This window comes from Fringilla coelebs (assembly GCF_963513975.1).
Source record: "Fringilla coelebs genome assembly, chromosome: 5".
Classification (NCBI taxonomy): Eukaryota; Metazoa; Chordata; class Aves; order Passeriformes; family Fringillidae; genus Fringilla; species Fringilla coelebs.
In genome coordinates, this window is record NC_140033.1 from 33,726,196 (window position 1) to 33,744,450 (window position 18,255).

The 18,255-nt window shown below is 39.6% G+C and overlaps 1 protein-coding gene across 11 annotated transcripts in view; it reads right to left on the reverse strand.

Moving 5' to 3' along the window:
- GRIP1 (glutamate receptor interacting protein 1) overlaps positions 1-18,255 on the reverse strand; it is a gene marked incomplete at its 5' end in the record, with an annotated part of 305,864 nt that overhangs the window by 25,068 nt on the left and 262,541 nt on the right. For 5 of the 11 annotated variants that reach the window (XM_084205369.1, XM_084205367.1, XM_084205365.1 and 2 more), the window contains 4 exons: positions 7,443-7,523; positions 8,539-8,684; positions 10,001-10,187; positions 15,096-15,251. In XM_084205369.1, the coding sequence (XP_084061495.1) occupies positions 7,443-7,523; positions 8,539-8,684; positions 10,001-10,187; positions 15,096-15,251 (570 nt within the window). Of the gene's footprint in view, positions 1-7,442; positions 7,524-8,538; positions 8,685-10,000; positions 10,188-15,095; positions 15,252-15,983; positions 16,140-18,255 lie in introns of all 11 variants that reach the window. The other 6 variants (XM_084205359.1, XM_084205364.1, XM_084205362.1 and 3 more) reach the window with 2 other exon arrangements.

Below are 18,255 nucleotides of genomic sequence, written 5' to 3' on the forward strand. Positions count from 1 at the left end.
TTTCATACACATTTTTTACTTGCACTATATTCCTCCCCTACCCCTGAATTATCTGAACTTCAGGTAAAAACTAACACCAGCAGCATATTGGCAGGAATGGATACTCCTCAAACATTAGAAAATTTCAGAATTGTGGTGACTGGTACAAAGGGAACTTAGCCTGGTACGTCTGAATTCTGGCTTAGACCAGGACTGAGCCATGTGAAGACATCAGAGTACAGCTCCAGTGATCTATCATAAAATTCTGCACAGCTGTAACACATAAGGAAGACTTCCTGTCATTACAATCTTTCAGTGCAACTACTAATGGTGATCTTTTGCCAGAATAAATCCTGTAATACCATATCCCTGACCAACAGAGCTGCTCTGGCAAAATATCTAGAGGGGGCCAGTCCATATTCTTCCTATCCACTTCTGTCCCATCCAGTGCCTAAGGCAGAGGTATGAAGGTAATGTGCCCTGGGTGAGAAGGAGAAATCCATGTCCAATAAGGGAGATGCTCTGGACAGTGGCCACACACCCTCTTGGGCTGATACACTATTTTTATTTTATATATTTTATACTATTTTATATTGGGCTGATACCATGTTTGCACAGGTGTAGCTTACAGCACACTGATGTTTGCTTCACTGTAACTCACTGCTTCCTCTGAAGCAACCTGCACCTCTTTTGATGAGAGCAACCTTGCCCCCTGTATTGCTGCTGGACCTTAAGAATTGAGGACTTTTCCCAACTTTGTGCTGGGGATGCCTACTATAAGCTCTGCAATTCCAGTCAGTTTAGTAAAACTCCCACCACTCTTCTCCTTGCATACTTATCTCTTTTTGGAAGAATCTGACATTAATGGTCAATTTTTCTATCTGTTCCTCATGGTTAAAAACATGCTCTGCTCTTCAACGCCAGGCATTGTAATTCTTTACCAACTTGTGAAAAAGTATTTGACAAGTTTCCCTAGGTCAGGAAATTTGCTCTGCAGTTTTGCTTGACCTTTAGTTGCCTAGGAAGCAGTTAAATACACCAGAGGAAGACAACAGTGATCACTATGTACTTCCAGAGGACCGTTTTTTGAAGTGGACTGTTTCTTCACTGAATGCATCGTTTTGGAGGGTTCATCCATTTGCTGACAGAAGACTGCCCTGTAGATCTGATATGACAAATAGTTGTCTTAGAATTTGAGGGTGAGGAAAACACATTGTTCGACATCTGTGTGGCGCATGCTGTCTACCTCTGGGAAGAATGTCACCTCCAGCTGCTCTGCCCAGGAGGTGCTCCATGTGGTGAACACAGACAGACTTTTGGGACTGCTAACAAGAGTGTGCTGAAAATAAAACATTGCCATGTGGTATAATGCTCTCAGCTCTCCTCAAAGCACTAATTAGCACTAAATGTATTCTTCAACTCCCCGCACCATTCCTGCTCTGTGAAGTGAGCCCCTGCATCCTTTCACTGAAGGTATGTTTCCAGCAGGATCCCATGCCTGAACTGACAATCACCCAAAAAGCTCCCCTTAATAAAGGATCACCTACAAAATCCTGATGTCAGTTACTTTAGCAGCTCATGAATCTTCTCTTAGATGCAAAATGACAGATCTTCACCTACAGCAACCACATGGTAAATTAATAATGACATTTCCAACACAATATGCTAACAGGTCTTGTTAACCTTAGCTGCCCTGGCTGAGACAGCCTTTGAATGTCCAAAGGAACTGTTCAAGAACTGCTAAAGAGCCATATTTTCAAATGCAATGTGAAAGTCCAGAAGACAGACATACAAGGACTTTGAAGAATTTTTAGGAATTTGTCTAAACCAGCATGCTTTCAGAAAATGATTATGTTGCAATTTAGAGAACAGTAATTAACTTTTTGCAAGATATGTTATTTTCATAGCTTGTTTCTCATACTTTCATGTCATGGGTCAAACATATAACAACTCCATAATTTACTTGAATCCTTTGGATTTGTTTTACACCAATTAGTATCTTGTTAAAATTTTAGAGTATCACTTTGGTGATTTTCTAATTCTATGTTTTTACCCTCTGGGTTGGCTTACTCTGAGGTTATAGGCTACCCACTGCAGACTACAATTTGAGTCTTGAAATATACTTTATAGAAGTGTCTTAAAAATTTACCAGAACTAAGAAAATAGTCCATTATTGTTGTAAAAAGAAGGGAGGAGGAGCCAAAATGAGGGAAAGAGCACAGACACAAAGTACATGTGGATGCAAAGATTATGAGGCTGCACACAAAGTTATCACAGTTTCAAACTGAGGAAGTGTGAACCAGCAGTACTTTAAGAGTTCTCCTGGGCTATTATTTGGTCTGGAGAATGAAAGCCTTCTTGTAGGCATCAAACAGCTCTGTGTGAAATGAACTCCCCCACGCTGAGAAGCAGACACACCACACTTCATTTTCTTATTGTCCAATGCCCATACTTCCTACAAATTATTCAAGTTGTGTTGCAGAGATAAAATAATAAATTTCCTCCTGAACTTTTGTACCTTTTTGCACATTACCATAGGCTAAGATTGTCTCCCAAACACTGATGAACAGATGCTGTCTCCAGCAAGAAGATTGAGTTTTACCTTGATTTCACAAGGAAATATATGAAAATTTTGGTCAAAGTATGACAGTTTTCAGTGAGCAATTTGAGATATACATGCCTTTATATCTCACAATAATTTGTAGAATATAACAGCTTCTATGTTTGAAATACAACTACTGGCACTTTCAGCAACAGCTGCAGATGAGTAGCATTTTGTAAGTGCAACCCCATGATCTCAATATTTCTGCATAAAATCAAGCAGCCACCTGTGGAAAATCTCCACCCCCACTCCCAGAATGACTTGTCTCAGCACAAGTCTTTTCCACAGAAAAGAAAAAACACCCTAATTTCTCCAGGGTAGCATTAAACCACCTTGACCATGAGATTGCCTCCTTTGTGCAATCCTCCATCTCATTCATTATGCAGCCTCCATCCCATTTGTTACACACCACTGTTTCATCTCTCCCCAGAGAGCAGAGAAACCAGAGATCCAGAGGGAAAGCTGTATTTGACCAGTTGATACACCCACATCAATTAACACAAGCTCGAAGTGACACTGTACAGCTTCCAGTCTCCACTTCAGAATTATTTCTGGTTTGAAGAGGCTGTTAAAAATAAAGCACCTTACCACTCCCCCATGTCCAGCCTTCTTGTTCAAGTCCCAGCTGCCCCAAATCCTGATCACAGTTCAGTCTCTCCCCTCTTTACTGCCTCTCTGTTACAGCTTTCCACTTGTTTCCTCTCCTTGTCCCATTCTGCTTATCCAATGAAGATCTCATCTTTTCCCTGTTCCAGCTCTTAGTCTTGTTCAGCTTTTGCAGAGACCTTAGAGTTTGTATGAATAACTACAAGTGGACTGAAGAGTGCATGAAGTTGTAGAGGTACTAAATTTAGTGTTGCAGCTAAATGGCTGCTCTTAAGCTGTTGTTTGTTGTCTCTCTTTAAATTACTCTTTGATCCTGGTCTCCATCCCAGGTCTCTCCACCCTATTCTACTACACTTACCCAGCCACATTGAAAGTAAGTTCAATGAAGTATCAGATGTTCCATTACACTTAAAAAACCCTCAAACAATGCTCCTTGCTTATTTCACTGCTAATTCAAACAGCCTCCCCCCCCCACAAGTGACTTCAACAGATTTTGGGGTGGACATCTCACCCACCACCCAGACAAAACCCACTACTTTCAGCCTGGCTTCAAACTTTGGAGTTTGATCAAGCTCTGAACAAACTGAACAAACAAAGGAAGATGCTCATGTGATGGAAAAATACTTTTTATACAGGCAGTCCATTTATCCACAATGCTGGTTTACAGTTACTAGACGTTTTTAAGAATAGCATGATTAACAAATAGATGGAGTTTCTTAAAATTACACTGATGCAGCTCTTTTGTTCCTTAAGTATTGGTTGATGTGGAGCAGCTGAGAAATCTATTGATATTTTTCTGCCTTGAAAAGAATTACCTGTAATGTTTCAAAATTAATTAGAGCTTGCCAGGTGAAATTCCAAAATATACAGAACCATGCTTTAGAAAATAAATTCTCATAGTCAAAGTATCTGTAGCTTGTTTCTGATGAAATACAAAAACAATAAAGCTGACTACAGTATAGTTGCTAGTCAAAGTGACTCAGAGAAAATGATGATAGTCTGGGTGAGATTCTGATATTCCTACCAGCTTAGCAGCTTCTTATTCCTTGAATAGTCCCATTAGCTTCAGAGAGATTATTTATGAAGCAAGGTGCTGCAGTTCATTACCAGTAAGGATATCAGAATCTTACATAAGACTGAAAAAAAGAAAAGGAATGGAAAAAAAAAAAAAAAGAAAAAGCTGTTAACTACAATTACCAGAATTCACTAGGAAGTCATTTTACAGGACATCATTCAATGTTCTTGACAAAAAAAATAATTAGTCTATGATAAAGTAGCCAGTTGCCTCAAAAACCTTTAGAAAAGGTTTTTGTCTTTAAGAAGAAAATCTATATTCATTACACGGTTTAAAGCCAATGCCAATAGCAAATAAATTGAAACAGCTTTGAGTACTACCAGCACTACTTGTAAATGTTCCTTCTCCTTGGGAATGATTCTGCTACAAGAGCATAATCACATGCACAGGAACACTCCTGTGCTTTATTTGGATGATATAATTTTAAGAACTGAGACCTTCTATTTGCTCCCATCAGGTAACTGGGTGTGAAACTCGTGATACGTGAGGCATTAAATATAGAGTCACGCGTATTTGCAAAAGATGAAAATGTGAAATAAGGTCTTAATTGAGTGTAAGTATTTGTCATTGGTAAAATTAGACAGATATTGAAGAGCTAAGGGACAAATGATAGGACTGCAATGTGTGTATGAAGGCAAGACCACTATACTGGGAGATAACTGACATGAACTATCCAAAACTCAGAGCCCTGAATTAACATTAACAATGATGCTCATGAAACTTTCTTCTGTCCTGCTTTTAAGGGGTTATGCTACATTAGGGGATTTTTAATGCTTTCTGTTATTTTTCTCTTGCATTAATAAATCTGAAACCAGAGGAAGTCTCTTCTCCTGTTACAAGTCTTGTTTTTCAAAGGCCATGAAATAGCTTATTTGTCTTTAGTGTTGTATGTCACCTGAGATACGCCTTCAATAAAGCACCTGGCTGTAACTCCATGCAAGCACTCCTGGTGCTCATTACCACGGAAAACAATTCCAAGAAAGAGAAATAAATTCCTCTTCTAGGATCTCTGACTCCTAACAGCTGACCTAGAAGAACTCCTGGACTTAAAAAGAGACAAATGCTCACATGCTAGCCCAAACTGAAGTTGCACTTTCTGTCTGACAAAAAATATTTGTCTTGTCTGTCAGATTAGGCAATTTCCTGATTTTCTCATACAAATCCCGAACTGAATGGGGGATATGGAAAGTAAGAAAGGTGTTTCTCTGTAATGTCTTAATAGCACTTTTTCATTGACTGTTAACTCCACTAACTTGAAAAGGAAGGGGATGAAACAGATGTCTAGCCCTTTCAAGAGATCAAGCCCACAAGTGAATAAATAAATAAATAAACCTCCATCCCCCCTGCTTAAGACACACCAACTCTGCCAAATTTCCCCTACTATTTGTTTCTTAAAAGAAATACAGATTTCTGAAAATATCAGTAATCAATGGCATGCTAATGTGCTAAAGTGTCCTGACAGAAATTTGACAAAATGAATATAAAATGCTTATATTCTTCAAATCATCCCGCCTTATCTAGCAGTTAATTAGGTAAAACAGAGCACAACACTAAAAAGCAAGCATGACATACAGCAATTCAAGACTTCTACCAGTTATTAATATAAACCCTTTAAAACCATGTAAATAATTTATCCTAGATAAATTTTATAGGAATTAAATACTATTAATGAGATTATTATATATAAGAGATAATTACATTTAAATATTAAAGATACTGCAGTATATTCACAAGAGCATAGAGCTAAGACCAACCACATGTTATTCTGATTATATCAAGCGCTAATTTTGTAAAGCACTAATTTTTTTTTTAATTAAATTCCAGATCAGTAAGGCATGCTAAGTTTGGAAGAGGAATGCTAAAAACTAAATTCCAAGAACATTAGCTTTCCATTAAAAGTTTATTCCTACAGACCAAAAAAAGCAGATGCCTGCATTCCAAAAAAACCCAACACAAATCAAATTACTAGTAAGATCATATTCTTTTCAATAACCTTACAAACCTTTATCAATCTTAAGAATAACACTTAAATAGAATAGCCTCGCTCCAGGTTTTCTCATTTCTCAATATTTTCATTTGCACAGATACATGCAGACCTACGATTTTGCTTCAAATATCACATCACATCTTACAGGGTCTAACAGTTACTCATTCAAGTGTGCAACACAAACAAACAGGCCTGCAGTGTCCCTGGCTTGTTCCTGAGATGTAATCCTCAGCACTGAGATTCCTGCTGTACTTTTGATTAACCATATTCCACTGTGTTGGTAAATGCTTTGAGAATACAAGACAAAGCACAATCTTCCCCCAAGACACATGAAAAACTCCAAAGGAAGACTAATAGCCTAAGAAAGGGCACAGCCATAAAAGAATGTTAATTCTGATGACACCAGATTCTGCAGGGTCAAGCCCATTAACTTTGATATGGATTGTTTTTCCTTCCCTCAAGAGCTGAATTCAGTATGCCGGAGTTCACCTGGTCAAAATCCAGTTCTAACACATTGTTTTACTGTCTCCTCACAAAATAAGTATTGGAACACTTTTAATTTCAAACCACAGCAACAAATGCTTCTTGACAAACAGTCTGATGCAGGCTCTTGTGACTTTCTCCAGCAATCTCCACAATCCCCAGTGAAAGGGGATTTTGAGCTGCACATTCAGGTCTGCCCAAAAGTTCTAGAGACTGAGAATGTACCTGGGTTCTGAAGCAGAAAATAACCCCAGGTATGTGGATCCTCATGTCTGTGAGACCCTTCAGTGGGGTTCTGTTCAGGAGCTTGTGAGGGACCATGACAGACTCTGCTATAAACTTCCCAGCTATGGAAATACTTTTGCATGGACCTAATTCTGCTGATATATATATATTTTAATAAATTTTATATATATATATATATATATATATATATATATATATATATAAAAACTTTATTAGGAGTTAAATATGTACTATGCATGTGAAGGAGTAAGTCAAACATTAGATTTGGCAAACTTCTGGCTTTGTTAACTACTGGAAGGGGAGTATGTTACAGAACAGTATTTCAAAAGAGAAAAAGCAGGAAAAGAAGTTAGAACAAGGAAAAATAAGTTTATACCAAAAGAAATGCTAGTCCGTAGCTACAAGATCTACTATCTGCAGATTATCCCATAAACGTGGTCTGAAAAATAAGCCCTTGTACTTACAACTTATGGTGATGCCAAGTTCCACATTATGCTTCTTTGGTAGTTTCACATGAAATGTTCCACTGCTTGGTATAACTGATTCTATAAAAAAATATTTAAAATGTTAGATAATTTATAAGGCACAGCAATTCCACGAGCATGGAACTATGCATGTAAGTTGATGAAATCACATCAGAGTCCCAAGGCAGGGATGAAACATGCATGCTAAAATGAAGGAGGTATGATTTATAACTCTACTGGTAATTTCACGGTTACTCAATTTTTTTTAAGGTTTAACTGAATTTGTGGAGATTGCATGGGCCAGCAGCCAGCTGAGACTGCAGGTTTTTAGCTCATATGCAAGTTCTGTGAGCACACGGGGAAATTTTACAGCGGGCAGACAGCTTTTAATTAAAATGACGGGAGATGGAGTCGTAAGGATTTCTGGCCTTTGCTGCTGCAGGACTAACACTTATTTTTAACTGTCCACTAAGGTAACTCTCCACTAAGGGTTTAACATCTAGTGGGAAGAAAACGAATCCAGGGGTGCACACACATAATGTGTACTTGATATATACAGTTTGTGATTTCATAGCTATATTCTGTATGCTTAAACACATTACAGAATAAAGGAATGCCATTAGTAATAATACTCACCAGAAAAATTATCAATGATTCTTCTGGCCTTTATTAAGTAATTTTCTAATATTTTATTTAGAGATACTGTAAGTGAAACACCTCAAGAGTTTTTTTATTTAATCCACCCTTTTTAATACTTTTCTGTCTTGTGAAACATTTCATTATTTGGCCTGTAGAGGATTTGTCTCTGTTTAGCAGAACATCTCAGGCCAGAAAAATGTCTGGAAATAACTCAGAAGAGAGACAGTCACCAGATCTTACTACAGGACCTGCCATTTCTATTTGCTTTCAGAAGCAGACTGCAGGGCTGTGTGAAATGAGAAAGCTGTACAAGAAACCACGTTTCAAATAAGTCACTTGAAAACTGAATGGTGTAGATGTGAGAAGAAAACCTCTACCTCAGATTCCTAACAGTTGCAATGTACTTGGGATTTATTCCTTCATTTTCTTGCAAGACACAATAACAGGACATTCATACCTGCAACATCAAATTCTATTTCCAAAGTGACCTTGTTGGTGATAGAGGAGTCTCTGAGCAGTTGATTGGCCTCATCAAATGTGCTGTCTTCTGTAGGGATACCATTTATTGACACTATTCTGTCTCCTATTTGCAGCACCCCACACCTTGGTACAAAACGATACAAAACAACCATCAGATGTGCATGTTACCAGAACCAGCAGTATCAGAGAGTCACAGAATCATTTAGGTTGGGAAAAGGCTTTGAGTTCACTGAGCCCTGCCATTAACCCAGCACTGACAAGTCCACCCTTTCCATGTGGATTTGCCATATTTACATGTCTTTTAAATACCACCAGGAATTGAGTCTGAACTTCTTCCCTGGGCAGTCTATTCCAGTCCTTGACTACCTTTTTCACTGAAGAAATGTTTCCTAATATTCAATCTAAACCTCCCCTAGCACAACTTGAGGCCATTTCCTCCTGTCCCGTTGTGTGTTATCTGAGAGAAGAGACCAATCCCCACCTGGCTACACCCTGTTTTCAGATAGTTGTGGGGAGCTATAAGGTTCTCCTTTCCTCCAGATTAAATACCCCCAGCTCCCTCAGCTGCTCCTTGTTAGAGTTCCTCCTCCCCTTCACCGGCTCCATTGCCTTTCTCTGGGCACACTCCAGCACCTCCATGTCCTTCATATAAAGAGGAGGTCAGAACTAAACACAGCACCTGAGGTGTGGCCTCACCAGTGCCAAGCACAGGGACATGATCACTGCCCTGGTTTGGCTGGCCACGCAGTTTCTGATATAACCCAGCTGATTGAACACCTTCAACCAGACCTTGAAGGACAATTATGGCATAGCAGCTCAACAAGCTACCTAGACACAGAAGCTGCTGCCCCTTTGCACCACGACACTATCGAGCACTCCCAGTAGGGGTCATGCCCTCCAGGTGCAGGGACCCAGCAAGAGGGTTCTTCATGCTTCCACCCCACCCGTGGACATCATCTGTGCCTCTCACCCTGGACTGCAGGTGAAAGGGCAGCTGGTGCTTGTCTGTGCAGCTGCTGTCATTCTCATGACATGACTAAATACATATATAAGCATAAAAATGTAATTGAAATAATTAGTAAGTCAAAATTCTGTACCAAAACTGAGCAGAGTGGTATCCAGCTTTCCTGGTGGCACACTCAATTATCACTATTTTAACTTCACTGATTTTTCTGATTTTTTTTGTTTTGTTTTGCATAAATATAGCTTCCAGTCTCCTTTTGGAGGATTCTGTACGGTATGGTCAGAACACTGGTGCTTGTCATTCTTTTATAGCTGATCAAGTGCAGGAAGCACCACTGTCAGGACAGAAAGTGCATTACTTGCCCCACTCCACTGAGCAAGGCCCTGCAATTTGTACAGCCTGAAAGAAAGCAGGAAGCCCAAAGCACCGAGGAGCGCTCACCGAACGCGTTCTGCAGTCAGGGAAGGAGCCTCACCTTTCCGCCGGACTGTCGGCCTCGATGTAGGAAATGAGAGGTGGAGAGGACAAGGTCTCAGTGGCAAACACACTACCCTGGAGCTGTATCCCAAACCCCACTACGGGGTCAGCTGTCAGCACCACTTCTGTGGTTTCTGTGTGGACGACCTGCCCAGCCAAACCAACAGTGCTAGAGGCTAAAGACACTATAAAACAGAGCAGACCAGGAGGAAAGACATTCATACATAGCAGAAGCTCCATTGCTTTTTGAGAAAATTGTTCTTTACAATAAATCTAGTCAATGAAATGTCTCTTTAAAAGTCAATTTAGGCAAAAGTGTATAAATTTATTATGTATAAACAGTATAAACAGTTATGGCATATAAGGTAATAGAAAACATCTGGTTGTATGCTGGAATGCAAAAAGATAGCTCTTGTTCTGAGTAAAATAAATGTGTTTGATATCCCCACTCTATAAAATCTCAGGACATCCTTGAATTCTGTTTGCATTAGGTTGGAGGCATGGATAAGCAGAACTTCAACAGGAACTAAGGCAATTGGAGGCACAAACCCAGCTGTTATTCCCACTCCTCTTTTGAACATCTCACAGCAATTCATTCTTGTTAGCAACAAAGCACAAGGATCAGGCTTGCTCGCAAGAAGTAAGGATGCCTTCTTGAACGTGCTTACCGTAAGTCAGCAATTTGTCAGGCTAACTGGGTAACGTAAGGAAGCTGAACAAACCACCCTCTTTTGGCAACCAGTGTATCTCAAGGGATTGTGAGAAAAAAAGTTTCTGCGGGGTCTCTCAAAGCCACTGGGGGACCCTTCTATGAGGAACTCAGGCAGCTACTTCTGTTCCCCTGCTTTACTCACACTTTTTCTAAAAGGCTGCAGTACAGATCAAGACAAAAACAGCACTGAGATTCAATACAATTACCTGTGAAAGGAGGGACTGCACCTTTGCCTCCCTGACCTCTGTCTGAACATCTACCGTATTATGGTTTGAATTCCCCCGGTTACAAACTATTGCCTTTCATGTCATACACATCTGCTAAGAATTAGGTAAAATTTCATAGTTTATTTGAGGAATAGTTTACCTGTGCATTTTTTTTTCCCTTAGATGCGGGAAAAAACAATTTTGACATTATAGATAATATTTGCACAACTGTAAAAAGATGTCAGAGTTTATATAAGTATTTTCCCACACTATGGGGCTGCAACCATTAGACTTTTGCTCTATATCAGTTGGTATAAATCTGACTGATGTGGCACAGTTGGCAATGACAGTTCTTTGCAAAATTTTCACTTGCCAAAAGCTCACAAGTTTCTGTTTTCTCCCAGCAAGTTCCTTCCCACCCTAAACTGTCTCTTCCAAATAACTGTGAATTTTTCCTTATATCTTGTTTTAAGTCTTCTTTCTAAGAATTGTGCATCATTTCAGATACTCAATAGCTTCCTTCTTACTCTTTCTTTAATCTGCACTCAATAAGATATGCTTATACACAAATGCAAATACTAAAAATCTGTTCTTAGAAACTTCCATCAGCTTTAGCATTTACTGCATCTGAGAAATAGGTTTATTCAGCCCTCATTGCTGCAAAGGCTAAAATATAACAAAACCAAATAAATTAATATAATACCTAAGACACCTTCTAGAAACATATTAATTTAGGGCAAAGGAAAGTTCAATGTTCCCTTTCTTAAAGGCCATATAACAATTACTTGTTAACTTCATCTCTATTTCCCATTGCTTATGTCTCTATTCCCTCCATGCAGCAGGTATCTAGTTGACTCTGTAACGTTATTACTCTTTTTGTAATGTCCTACCAAGAACCTAAATATCTCATAAAGTTTATTTCAACTTTCAGGACAGCAAAAGTTTTAATTCACATTGGGAAATTAAGTCACTATCTGTGGGATTTAAAACTCACTCCAATAAACATTTTGATAATGTCGACACTTTAAGTATGACAATTAGGAACTCCTTCCACTCCAAAAGAAAAGCAAAGAGAAACAGGAACAAAAAAAAACCCCTCAGAGATTAAAATTATCCTTTCCTAATCCTGTAACAATAGCTATCTCCTAAAACTCTAAATGCCACAATGTACCCAAAATATAAAATGTCACAGGTACCCAAACGCATGACTTAGAGCACGTTGGGGTTTGTAACTCAACAGTATCTGTAGCATGAAACAGGGACATTTTTTGGCTCCTTGATGGATTAGAATTTTTACAGGACAGGAAACAGCACTGTTGATTTTAAAAGGGGACATGGCTGTGTTTGTATTTCCAGTGAACACTGGTTGCTATTGCTAGGGGTACATTCCAGCATATTTGTGTAGTTCTCATCCAACTCTAAGCAAATTCCTGGGGGCTGGTTTACTATATGCTCTGCAGTTATGTAAATAATCGTGAATTTGAAGATTATGTACTTGTTACTTTTATGCCTGCAGTTATACAAGAAGTAGAACAAGATGTGCTTCAAGGTGCATCTGTGGATTATTATGCCTCCAGTCTCCCACTCTGACCCACAAGAAATTTAAAAATGTTTGCAATTCCTCCTGATAGCTGTTGAGAAAAGAGCACCTGTGCATGTCTAAAACACTCTCGAACTTCTACCACATATGCAATCCTGGTAAAGTAACTTGGCATAATTATGTCATTTCCAACCACTAATAGGGACCTGTTACAAAATACTTCAGGATAATAATCTAAGTGCTTCCACAATGAATCCCACATCTTAAACAAACAAACAAACAAAAGCAGAGGAAGAATAAAAGCTGAAAACAAGTGGCAAAAGAAAGAGCTTGTGGCAGCAGGGCATGCCCTCAATTTTTACAGCCACATATTTAGAAAGATCTGCATAACTAATGCAATGATTGTTAAACCATAACCACATAAGTCTTTAACCCCTTGTGCCATCACACTTCATCTTCATGAATTATGCCATGATCACATCATGTTGTGCAAATATTCTTAAATAATTGGCAATGTAAACTTTATAGCAACCTATGTATTTTTATTCCCAAGTAACATTCTGAAAGATTTATTAAAATTTACCTTAATAAAACTCTCAAAAGATCCAACTGGATTAAAAAAAAATCCCACTAAAATTAAAGACTGTGCTACTCCTTTTCCATGAAAGCACAGCAGTCAATCTACCTGGTTCTCATGAGTCTCCCACAAAGGGAGAGGTTTTCCAAGTCTTGTTGATGGATAGTGGAAAGCTACAGGACTGGACATTCTCTATCCTGGTCCATTGCAGGACATTCAGAGCAGTGTGGGTCTCTTAAGTTGACTGTTTCTGCTGTCACAAGTATGGGTACAAGTCTACTAACAGAGTAAGGAACTCTGCATGGGCTGATAAGCAAACTCACAAGAAGAGCAAACAAGGAATTGGCCAGCCAATTCCTCCAAAGGCAGTCCCAGTTCAGGGCTGTTGATGTAGTCACAGGTTGTAATGAGGCACTGACCACTCAGTGATGGGGCCAGTTTCAAGTATTTTATAATGCTCTATATCAAGACCTCACAATGTGAATGGGTAATCAACTACTGCACAACTAAGCCTTGTCCTAACTTCTCCTATCTAGAGATTTGTTTACTCATAGCAGCTTGTCATCCCCAGGGCCTTCTGACTTGAAAAATCTTTTAGGTGGGCTGCAGTACTTATGTGACTGTTCCACTTAAATGCCACATCACTGGCCTTGATTTGAGTCTTTAATGATAACACAGACAAGGCTTCTTTGAAGGAAAAATATCTGAATAATTTAACAACGCAAGTTACAGCTGTGTCCAAGATCCATAACAGGATTAGCTTTGAGGATTTCATCCTTTGTTGAACAGCTAAAACGTAGCACAATTTATGAACAATTCTTTGCACTGATTTGACTATTCAAATCAATTACTACTGGTGTAACACTACTACTGTTTCTCATGTGCAGAGGAGAACATGTAAGAGGTGGGCCTCTACTGATACCACAGCATGACAGACACAGTACTCCCCCACGACCCAAAAGAATGCATTAGAAGCTAACATGTCAATAGATGAGCTGTGAAAAATGGCTGATTGGATTAAAAACAAAAAATGCACTTACAGGCAAATGTTATGCAAAAATATGTGCTTTACAGAAGAAATAAGAACAAGCAAGCAACAAAAACTGCAAGAAAGCAAAACCTCAGTTCCTCTCTAATGTATTCTCACAATTCTGTAGTGATTGGCCTTGGAAGCTGCTGGTTTGCTCTGGTTTTACTATGACCATGGGGAATCTTTAAAACACAGCAGTAGTGCTGCAATGCGCAGCAGCTCAGTTCTTTCAGAGCGGGCTTCTGAGCATTGTTATCTAGAGCAAATGATTTACAGAGCAGTTCTCATCTCTCTGCTCTGGAGGAACTGAGCTGCTGTGGATTGCACAAAGATGGACAAGCCAAAAGAGAGGCAGCACTCTCATGGAGTCTGGGAAAAAATGCACTGACACAGCCACACTCTTTCCAGCCCAGTGAATGCTTAGCAATATGCAAAATGGAACAGCCTGAATAGATCTGTTCTGGCTTGGGAAATGACTGACTCATAGACAATCCATGCTTTGAGTCCCAGAGAGTGGTCAAATGAGGCTATTTAGTCTCCACTGTAACTTGCTCTCCCTCACCAAAATAACTGTACAGGTCATGGTGTAGATGCAAACATTAGAACTACCTAGCAGGTGCCATGGTAAGCTCTGCCTTCCCTAATGTGACACCTGGTTAAGCTTACCAGTGATCTATTTTTGACTATTCAGCTATGAATTCTATTCCCTAATGGACATTGGAAGATAAAAAAGGAATTTTAAAATCACTTCAGTAATGGTATAACAAACTCTTCCAGCAGTGTTTGAAGAAAACATTCCTTTATAAATTTCAGATGAGATAGTTATGCTGCATAGCATCTCCTCATCTCATTTTAGCATTGGACAAATATTTTTACCCATATGTTTCCTACATCTACCAGAAACTCTCTCTTCTGTCTAGAATATATGTGTATTAATTAAGGTACTGTGCAACGTTTTTTCTGCATCTTCCCCCTCCTCCACCCATTCATTCACTGCACATTTTTGAGCGATTGCAGTTACCACCTACAGGAGCTTTTGAAGTCCTTCTTTTTCATCCTCCGCCTCATCATTGTCCCACGTGGGCTGGTGGAGTAGAGGCTGCGAGGTAAGGTCCCCATGTTCAGGGAACTCAGGCTGTATGCACTCATGGAGGTAGGAGAGAAGGATGAAGACACCAGAGCTGCTGTAAGAAATCAAACACTTGGCATACAGCACTCAGGCTTCACAGAAGAGCGCAGCACATGCCTGTTACTCATCAATGAATCAAACATTTTATGGATAGGCTGTGTATGATGCACAGGAATGCTTTGTGCATTTCCAATAACAAAGACATTAAACCACACAGGTGACCCTAGGAAAAAGTAAAGCCAGCATTTCATGACAACACTTGCTGGAAGCTAACAAAGACAATGTAGATACAAAAGATATATTCATAGTATACAACTTTAAGAAAACCATCTGAAAATAAACTTTTCGACACATATCTCCAAACTAATGCAAATCAATATATCTAGATACACTGATTTTAGAAATGCCTTTTTGTAGTAGGTAATTTCTGACAAAGATTTGCAAGCAATGTTTTGCATTCAAAAATCATGCTTTATATACACTTTTCCAATTCAACGGTCTACTCATACATAGAAGAAGAGCTGATTCATTCAGAATTTTCAAGCCTTTTCCTGTCTACAAAGGCTGCTTTGTTACAGAGAAAAAAAGGTGCAAAATGTCAGAAATAACCTTGGCATGGCTATGAAATAGCGCAGCATCCGTAAAACTAAAAAGGTTTTAGAGCCTGAAATGGGAAAAGTATGAGTGAAAGAAGAAGGGAGGGAGGGAGGAGGAAGAAGAGAGAGGAGGAGGAAGAAGAAGAGGAGGAGAAGTGAGTATGTCAGCAGGGAAAGGAGTGGAACATTACGAAGGCTTTTTTGAGGAGGTGCTTTCTGGAATTTCAAGGCTGGCATCCTGCAATGGTCAGGGTGGTAGGTGTTATAATGGTGGTAGGTGAGGAGGCTGCTCTGGCTGTTGGCACACGAATCCCAGGTAAGTTGCCTGTTGCTTCTTTCAACCTTCACTGCCCGCATGAAGGGATGATGGAAAATCAGAAAACAAAAGGACCAGAGAAGAGGTAAAAGTAACTGAATTGCACAAACAAAACAAAACAAAAAACTATAAACCAGAAGTGAAAGAAAGAAAACAAACTGAAAATAAAATAAAATAAATAAAATAAAATAATAAAAAACCTGGTCTTGTCTTCTTATCAGGGGGTTCTAACTTGAGGAGCAGAAATAGTATTTTTTTCTCAGAAAAAGTGCTTCTGATATTGAGTGTGTTTTTTTTTTTTTAAACATTTGTTTCAAAAATTATGATTACTGAATCAATTTCTCATCTCCTTCTGGCTTAGGGGCTAAGATTGCAAACTTTCTTAGAAAATACTAAGACACTACATATGACCACTAACTGAAGGTTAATAACTCTCTCCTTGCATTAATCTATTTTAAAAAGACCAACCAGAAACTTTACACGGCACTGCCTAGAATGGAGATGCTTCCCTGCCATTTCAATTTACTGTATTGACATTTTAATTTTGCCACAATCTATTTCTGGCATTATGCTATTCTGTGCAGTAAATGACTTCCCAATGCCAGCAGCAGGAAAACTGTATCCTAAAACTTGGTTGATAAAGAAAAGAGGTCTTATTGATTAGCTGGATTTGCAATTTTGTATTTTTGTTTTGTGGTTTTTGTGTTGTTTTTTTTTAAACTTGATCTTCAAAACTTTAAAATGATCCTTCACTGGATAAAATTTGAGACTGTATTTAATTATTTAATTGCGGGTTCTATGTGCTGAAAGTGAAGGCTGGTATTTACTAAGAGAATGGGAACCATTTCAGTTGTCAAATCTTAAAGGAAAGGGATTGACTTCTCCCTTGATTAAATACAGTATGTTCATCATTAAATTCAGCATGTCTGTGTCCTTGCTGAACCATAAAGGCACAGTTCAAACTGGAAAGTATTCACTGAATTTTTTGCCTTAAAACACCAAGGGATTCACCATACTACAGAACCACGGAACAGTTTGGGTTTGGAAGGACCTTAAAGACCATCTTGTTGGAACCCTGCTACCATGGAAAGGGACACCTTTCACTAGACCAGGGGGCTCAGGGCCCCTTCCAACCTGGCCTTCAACACTCCAGGGATGAGGCTGCCACTGGGTAACCTGTCCCAGCTTCTCTGGGTAACCTGTCCAGTGCTTCACCACCCTCACAGTGAAGAATTTCTTCCTAATATCTAATCTAAACCTGTTTCTAAATCTGTTTCTATAAAACAGTTTGCTGTCTTTGTCCCATGAGCTGTATTACCTGTGTCCCTCTGCTACCTGCTGTACCTAAAATGGCTGCAGATGTGTCTGACCCCATGCTGGCCTTTAACAGGAGCCCAAAACCTTGAGCATTCTTATTCCATGAAACAAAATTGGGGGGGGGGGGGGGGGGGGCGGAAGGGCAGCCACTAGAGCAAGCCCCGTGCTCTGGCAGAAGGAAAGCTGTCCTTTGGTTTCACTTTGCATTACATGAGCACTGATGTGCTAATTGCCTGACTGTACTACCCCTTCTGACCCAAGAGCGATGCCTATCTCCACAGGGTGGATCTAGGGAGTGCACACCAGGGAAGGGACAGGGAAAGGGGAGCACAGGGGCTCACCGTGTCCCTGCAGCCTGGTGGAGTGGTGGAGACCCTGCAGGGACTGGAGCTGCCTGACCTGGCCCTGTGTCTTCAGTCAGATTGCCCTGGAGTTCCATCCCTCCATGAGAACACTGTGCCCTGGCATGTAGCTGAATCAAAAGAATTCTTTTTTTGCCCCGACACCCCAATATCAGATATCAAAAGTAAGGTAGGGGTGCAATGTCAGCACAAGGCTGGGTCTGTGCCCCTTGGGTTCCTCAGCCACTGGAACCACCACCTCAGGGACTCTGGAAAATCTCACGTTAGCCAGAAAAGTCCTGGAAACACCAGCAGCAGCCTGATATGGCCTTATGTGTCTTAGAGACTCAGCATGTCTTCTCAGATGAAATCGTCTCTTCAATTACGTGCACAGACAGCGAGATTTCTTAAGTTTAACTACAGTGAAAAAATTAAAATCTGATAAGAACAATATGGCCAGGTGGATTTTCATTATTTTCAAGCTGCTGT